At 37.8% G+C, this 8,383-nt stretch overlaps 1 protein-coding gene across 2 annotated transcripts in view; it reads right to left on the minus strand.

The window, feature by feature from the left end:
* Positions 1-2,472: 2,472 nt before the first annotated feature.
* The window catches only part of LOC107723058 (microtubule-associated serine/threonine-protein kinase 3-like), a 37,573-nt gene continuing 31,662 nt past the window's right edge, over positions 2,473-8,383 (minus strand). For both annotated transcript variants that reach the window (XM_016531560.1, XM_016531559.1), the window contains 3 exons: positions 6,467-6,603; positions 4,428-4,609; positions 2,473-4,203 (listed from right to left, as the gene is read on the minus strand). In XM_016531560.1, coding sequence (XP_016387046.1) covers positions 3,266-4,203; positions 4,428-4,609; positions 6,467-6,603 — 1,257 coding nt within the window. In that variant the 3' untranslated portion in view covers positions 2,473-3,265. The remainder of the gene's footprint in view (positions 4,204-4,427; positions 4,610-6,466; positions 6,604-8,383) is intronic.

The raw sequence follows: 8,383 nt of genomic DNA on the forward strand, positions 1-8,383 counted from the left end.
GAAGAAAGTCATATACACCTAGGATGGCTTGAGGGAGAGTAATTTATGGGCTAATTTTCATTTTTGGGTGAACTAACCCTTTAATGCTGCAGTCAACACTTTTCATTTCATTTTCACTTTATCTGCGACAGTCGTAATGGATTTAGTTTAACTGTACAGCAGCATTTTTGTCCACGTGTGTTGCCATATTTTCTACAAGCGGAAACCGATAGCACGGATATTACATCATCGATAGGCAACAATGAACAGAGTGAAATGATATCGCTCATCAGCCACAGGCCAAGTGTAATCACAGCCATGCTTATACAGAGCCATATCGCACGGCCATGAGAGTGATATTGTCTTTATACAACAGTTTGGCAGCACAAGTGTGTAAATGAATAAGAAAAAACAACGGAGTGCCTTAAAAAAAAAAAAAAAACACTTGTGCGGAACTACTTCCCAGACCAAGTTAATGGTGGGTTCACACAGAACGCATTTTTTTTTTTCAAGAACGCGAGACCCGTTGGGTGTGAACGACCCCTAACAGATGACCCCAAACACCAGTTACGAATTCGAAAACGTCACTTTAGAATTAGCAACGAAAGAACGTCGAGTTGCTTCTTCGTAGTGAAAAGTATTATGAGAGATGGACTGAGCGAGTGTGATGACCTGCATCTGATACAGCATTCATTCTTCAGCTCAATCTCATATTCACAATAAAACATTAGTTTTAATGTTTGCTGAGGAAAGCGATATCTTTGTCGTACTATCCTTTCATCTGTTAAGGGTGATTTCCGATGACAGCACTGCTCACTGCATTTGTTGGTTGCGTCTTACAAACTGTTGTTGAAAGTAAAAATAACCTAATTTCAGTCTCCAAATACTATTTTATTTGATATTGCTCATATATATAAAACACTTTTTAAAAGAAAAACAAGTCAGTGATATTTCCCTCTTAACCAGTGAATGATTTATTACAAAACATCAGACAAACAGTTATAACATTAAAAAATATTTGTAAAAAGTATTTTTTTTTTGTTTGTTTTACAAACACATACCAATAATCAAGAATTCTTGACAATTCTGGAAAAATGGAAGAAACCATCAGCACATCAGGATATATAGATGATGCATTTCCAGTACTGTTAAGCTCTAGTGTGAATGTAAGGGCAGATAGTGACCCGGCGTCTCATCTGAACACGATCCACACAACAAACACTTCATCCACTAAAGTCTGTGATCACAGAGGGATAAAATGTCACAACAGGGTCTGCATAACATGAATATTTTAATAACATTACTGTAATTCAAAGGCTTGGCTATACTTGACCATTGAACATATTGCACTGAGGACGCCATGCCAAAGTGTACAGTGTATTCATGCAGCATGCAATCGGTCGGCTGACAGGCGGAAAATACAGCCTATTAAAATTGACACAAATTTGTCTTATACAGAGTGCTTACGATTTCAGTAGCCTGATGCAAAAAAGTTACAGAGGTCACAATTAACAATAAACTTCAAAAATATAACTGAAATGTTCAACTTGTCAGACATGTGCTGTCCTGACTGACTGACAACATCCAAATGACTGTTGCACCTTCATGCAATAAAAACACTGTCCCATTAGATTCAAATAATGACATTCAACTTAGAAAAAGCGTTTTGGAAGAGAGTCATGCATATGAACACAAAAACATCCAGTCTGACGTGTGCAACCATTGGCGAGATCTGCCTATTAACAATGACATCACACCGAACTTTAAAACCATAATCTAGCTCAAGCCTCCACCCACTGACTTCAGTTCTGCACACATTCGTAATCAAGTTCAAAACAAGCCATACAGATCCCTTTGCACAGTAGAAATCCAAATATATATAAAAATGTAAACATTATTCCAAGTACAAAAGCTTGTGAGGACTCCCGACAGACCAACGGTCCATGGAAAACTCGTGATAACGTGCTTTGTTATGCAGTGATCTGTGCACACGTGAATGAGTTCCAGTTAGCATGAGGTGTGTGACTGTATGCTTTACGGTTTCTTAGAATATTTCAGAGGTGTCCGTGAGCCCGTTCAATCTTAGCACCTGTGAACATTTGACAGTTTAAGTTGAACATGCAAAGCTGCGTGGGGGAAAAAAAAAAAAATTGTACGGGAAGATTTAAGGAAAATTAAAGACATGCAAAAAATTATTGTGGGAACTCTGTGAAAATATACTTTAGAATTGAATGGATAACGATTGGATTTTGGATGTTAAAAGAACCCATTTTATAAAAAAAAAGAGAAAAAAAAAAGTAATTTTATCTTAATTACGAAGCACAGAGTGTCAGGGAAGGGATTTGAAGGGACACTATACCTAACAATTTAAATTCTGTCATTTACTCACCCTCATGTCGTTTCAAACCTTTCTTCTGTTGAACATAAAAAGATGATATTTTGAAGAATCCAGGTAACCAAACAGTTGTTGGTCCCCATTGGCCTCCATTGCATCATTATGCAAAAACAAACAAACAAACAAACAAAAAACTATGGAAGTCAATGGGGACCTTCTTCAAGAAATTCTTGAGGGAGAGTAAAAGACAGAATTTTCATTTTTTGGTGAACTATCCCTTTAATTTAAAATATTTTAAATCTAAATTCATCTTTAAAAACAAAGAAGAAAAAAATAAAAATAAAAAATAAAATCTGTAAAACTGATCTATTTGGTTTGATGCATGAATACTGTTTTTTGGACACACTGACCAACATGTACGACATGTCAAGTTACTTCTGGGGTTTCCACAGTTGAAGTCCAAATGTTCAGCACAAAGGGAGTCTTTTTTTTTTTTCCCTTCGCACGTATCATTTCAAACACTCTGGAAACTCTTTGAGGTTGTGAAATAATACATGAAATGGGCCACATGACAATTCCATTCAAATATCATTTGAACTTGTAGCTTTTAACATCGCACACAAAGTCGGTGCAAAAATGAAAAGCTCTTGGAGGATGAAATGAATTCGAAGCATTGGCACATTTTCATAGAAAAATCAAGTCATTCAATTTCCCTCAACAGGTTCACAGAAGGTGAGAAAAATGTACTAGCAACCATTAAGTTCTCTTTTTGGCCAACAGTACATCTCCAGTGTAAATTATATATAAAAAAGCATAAATATTCCCTGCATAAGACTAGCTTACTTCCATTTATACGCTAATAAAATACTCCACTTGGTAATTGTTTGAATTCTGCGTGGCAACAAACATCTCAGCGGTTGGGTTGAGAAGCCTTCGGATATGTAACAGTCTTCAGTCGTTTATCTCTCCTTCAGTTTGCTTTTTTCTGGACTCTGATGCTTTTCCGGCTTCGCTGTCTCTGCGGCTTCGTGTGCAGCCGTCTTTGTCGGCCCGAGGTTCACCCTGATTCTGAGACACGTTTTCCTCAGCCTCTTCCTCTTCTTCATCCGAGCAAAGCCTCCAGTCGTCCGCTTCCTCGCTCTCTGATCCCTGCACGGCGATCTGGGGAACCAGCGGATTCCTCCTCGCCATGCACTCCTCCTCCGACTGAGCCGGTATCTGAGGAGCCCTGTCATCCGGCTCGTCAAAGCTCACTTCCTGCACGGCTTCTTGTTTCTTGAAGGAATCTCGACGTTCGGAGAGATTCAGCTTGCGCATTACGACGATCTGCTCCATGCGCTCGCCGGGCCAGTCCCTCAATCTCTGGGCGCATAGATACCCACCCAGCCTGCTGTGATCCGCCGTGTATGTCACACCACAGGCCCCTTCGGCCTCGGCCTCTCCCGGGACGTCCACCTCGCAGTGCGGGACCTCCAGCGTGTGTCTGCGGGCTGCGTGGGGCTTTTTGTCCGCAAACAAAGCCCCCGAGAGTTTCTCCGCAGACTGGACTCTCTTCAGCAGAGGGGAACGTGGAGGTTCCGCACTCCGGGGTCGGACCACGTGCCGAATGATGGTGGGGGGTGAGAGGGTCTTGCCGTGGAAGGAGTGGAGGGTTTTAGAGATGCTGGGTAAGGGAGAGGGGGAGCGCTGAGGGGACAGGGCCTGTGGTGAGGAGGTGCAGGCAAGAGGCGAGGGCGGGATACTGCTGGTGGACTTCCGTCTCCCCACTTTAGTGTAACGCTGGTTGCTAAGTTTAGAGCCGAGGCCGTGGAGAGAGCTGGGCCGCATCTGGACTGCCGGTGAACTCGGAGAGCTGGAGCATGGAGAGGCGTTCTGGGGCAGGCTGGCATCTGAACGAATGGCAATGTTTTATGACAATTTGTAACAATATAAACTATGAACGATATATTCAACAAACTTTCTGGCATTTTCTAATAGAATAAGTGAACTAGAAATAGTGCAAAACATTTCTTCATTTTACAATATAAAGAGAAATAGTTTTAATTATAAAATAACAAGTTTTTTTATTTTTTAAATAGTCTTTCATTTTTCATGTGTTAAAGTCAGGTCATACCAGTGGTGTGGTCGGGAACGGGGCTCCGGCAGGGTGTTGTGGGTCCAGAGGAAAGGCTGTGGGTGGGAGAGCCTGGCAGACTCTCGCTGGAGGACACAGAGTGATGCAGGCCGGAGGAGAAACTGCGGCTGCTGTGCATGACGGTGCTCTGTTTGGACAGCTTCTTCAGCATGCTGCGCCTCCTGGGTGAACACCAGACATTATTCAGGTTAACGGAAAACATCAATGATGGACAGGGTTGGGCAGTAACGAAATACATGTAACATCGTTATGTATTTAAAATACAAAATATGAATAACTGTATTTTGTTATAGTTACATTTTAAATGGGTGGTAATTAAATGACAGTTTTATATACAGTTATATTTTAGATTACCAAAGTGATTACTTTGAATTTTTATGTCATTTATTTAATTTAATATTAATGTAAAATGTTTGGAAATTTTAACCAATGAGGCAACTGGTGATTCTTGGAAAAAAAAAAAAAAAACTTGTGCAGCCTGTTCATTTAGCAACCTGTAGACAGAGTGCAGACGCTGTTCTCACGCAGTGCCAGTGAGGTTTGTCTCTATGAGTTCTTGCTTTTCTATATTTACAACATATGGTATAGTTAAGCAATATCGATTGAGGAAGAAGAGTGCCGTCTACCCAAATATTAGCACAATTGCAAATGTGATGCTGATTTTATGCAATTCAAAAATAAGAAGTTAATATTAAGTGACTGATTTGCTCTATAGCACCAACAAAAATGGTTCCATACACCGAATGTATATTTACACTAACACCGTGTCTACATATTGCGCTGCAACAGCTAAAGTCTGTCTACACTGGACACGACAAAGCAACCGTTGCAAATCATTTGAACTTTGTGTCAGTACATCATAAATAGAACAAGGCATTAGTTTACTGTTGGGAATTTGTCGATCCAGTGTAGACAGCATCACTGATTATTATGGGTTCTATTGTATTTTGTAGTGTCATGCCGTGCCGCTCGCGTCCAGCATTGACACAGTGTAAGAGCAAATCTGGTTGATTGACAATTAAAAATGATGCCTATTTAATATCAGCAGTAGTGGTGTAGGGAGAAGATGATCAGTTTTGACGCAATCGACCAGAGTTCGAATCTGCCTTTTGCCGAACTCATTCAACTCCCATTCTTCTCTCTTTTTCCATCACATAACTGCCACTAATATTAATAGCATCTTATTATTATCACTTACTGTAAAGAAAATACAAATTTTTTTTGCATAGTGTAAAGAGAATCTATGGCTATTTGCACTTAATGCAAATAACCACTGCCTTCAAAATAAATCCACATCAGAAGAGTTGCGCGTATGTGAACAACGTTTGGTTCCTGAATAAAGCCGCGTTTTGAACGAATTAGCTGAGAGAATGATTCACTTACATTCATAAAATCACTTGCTTAATTCCTGAATGAATCAGTCCTTTTGAACGAATCGAATGATTCCATGACTTTCATTAAGACAGTGATTTGTCACCACCTACTGGCGGTTTTAGTTTCATATTTAAACATTTATTTTCCCCACATCATTTCATATTTCTGTTCAAAATTTTATATTTAAAACATTAATCTCATAACATTATTTATACATTCATAATTGTTTTAAATGCATCCATGCCACCCATTTTTATATAGAGGTGGTTAACAAAAGACAACAAAAAATAAGTCATCTAACGAAATACCTTACAAATTACTTCTAGTATGTATTTTGTAATCTGTAAGGAAATACATTTTAAAAGTAATCTTCCCAACCCTGATGATGGATCTCTTGCAAGTGACAAAATGAATGCCATTCACTTATCCAATATATCAGCCAGCTAAGCTGTCAAAGGATATTAAATAATTTCTGCTGAGTAAACACTGATGTTTTCAATGTGAATTCAATGTGAATTAAATTTAAGCAATTATATGTGCATCTAATTTGTATTCATTAAATTGTATTATCTATACAGAGGTATTATATATAGCATTGTCCATTTAAAATAATATGAGAGCTTAAAAACAAGAGTTCTCCTGACCGGTCCTGACTGTCCTTCCATTTGCTCCTCTTACTGCGGCGGGCCATCTTTCCTTTACAGCTCCTCTTGCGTGCCGGCCCAATCTTTATAGACGTGTCCTCCAGCGCAATAGTCTGCAAGGTCACCTGGTTACCGCTCTGTATATTAAGAGGACCAAAATGAACGCAGATGAAACCAGTTGACATAACTACTACAAAAAAAGCAAACTTTGCCCTCTCTCATATTTTATAGCAAACCAATTTATCTTTTAATTTACCTATTAATCATGCAGTGTTACTAGCTGGAATTCAATTTTGACAAGAAATTACAATATATCATTTTCTTAGTTATAATGCAATTTGATCTACTAAGAACAAAAGGTATCTGCAGTTTTTTTTTTACTAGTCAATTAAATTTTCACTAGTAGAACTGCGTTTTACTATTCCAAATTAATTTGCAGATATTGTGAATAGAATTACAGATAGTAAAAATAAATATTTTAGACAAAATTACATTTAAGATACCTGCCATTAAATTATTACAAGTCAAAACTGCCTTACAGATAACTAAAACATTCAATTTTGACTAGTCAAAACCCGTATTTTAGATATCTGTAATGCAATTTTGACTAGTAATTCTTCATACAGCAGGTTTCTACAATGTAAATTTGATATTATTTATATTTACTAATACAAATAAATATGTTGACATCTGTAATTATATCAAAGATATCAGCAATTCAATTTGGACTAGTAAAATGATTAGTAAAAATGTATGACTATGGTTATAATTATTCAAATTAGTTTAAAATTAATTATTACTAGTAGAAATTATATATATATATATATACACACGTGTGTGTGTATGTTAGGGGTAACGGTAAAAAAAAAATCAAACCATACCGTTCTCCACCCACAGTTCGGCACGCACTTGCACCGCGGTTCAACTTAAATCTGACCACGCATCTGTAATATGGCTTTTTTAAAATAACACATAAAACAGAGAGAGTTCAGCTAATGTATGTTTCTGTCGATGGATACGCATTCTGGCTTCCCAATACAATACAACAACAGCGATGAACAAAAGAAGAAACGTGGACAAACCTGTCACTCTTTGTAAACGTTGTTCAATGCGAGTGCCGTATGCTGGAATATGACCAGTCATTTATGCCGTCATCACCCGGGTGTTGATAGGTGAGACCTGATCAGCACATGTTGCTATCTGTGTTTAAACTAAACGCATTCAAGCCTTGCCAGTTTAAACATTCAAGAGCCAGATGCGAATGAGAACTCGTGCGCACAGTGAGAAGAATTGTGTGCGTGCTCATCCAAACCCGCGTCTCAGAGAGTGCGCAAATAAGTTCTCTTTCAAGTCTTGTGCTTCAATGGACAAATTCACTCAAAAATTATGTCAACATGCCTCTCTTGAAGAGCATCCCAGCAGACATAGTCGGTTGAACGTACAGTATCAGTGTACTAGATCCGTGCATTGTCAAAGTTTTTAATGTTAATCAAATAACAAAAGACAAGGAAATCACTCACTGCTCTTGACTGACGGCTCTTTTGTAAGTTTAATAAGGATTAATCTTTAATTTATAGTCAAATATGCAATGTATTTTACATTTGATTACTTTATTCAATTTCTGTACCTAAAAACTAATGTTAGACCTACCTAAATTACCTGAAAAGCACTGTTTATTTTATTTATATCTTTGCTCTATTGTATTTATTTGTGCTGTTGCTTGGAGTTTGATTATTTTTTCTTATTTTCTTTATTTTTATTTGACAGTGTAGTCTTTTTTTCCCCTAAACATACCATATACTGAACTGTACTGAAACCACCGTGACACAAACCGAACCGTGAGTAATTTGAACCGTTACACCCCTAAAAAAATATATAATATATATATATATATATATATATATATATATATATATA

This window comes from Sinocyclocheilus rhinocerous, unplaced genomic scaffold (assembly GCF_001515625.1).
Source record: "Sinocyclocheilus rhinocerous isolate Xijiao unplaced genomic scaffold, SAMN03320098_v1.1 scaffold2469, whole genome shotgun sequence".
NCBI lineage: Eukaryota > Metazoa > Chordata > Actinopteri > Cypriniformes > Cyprinidae > Sinocyclocheilus > Sinocyclocheilus rhinocerous.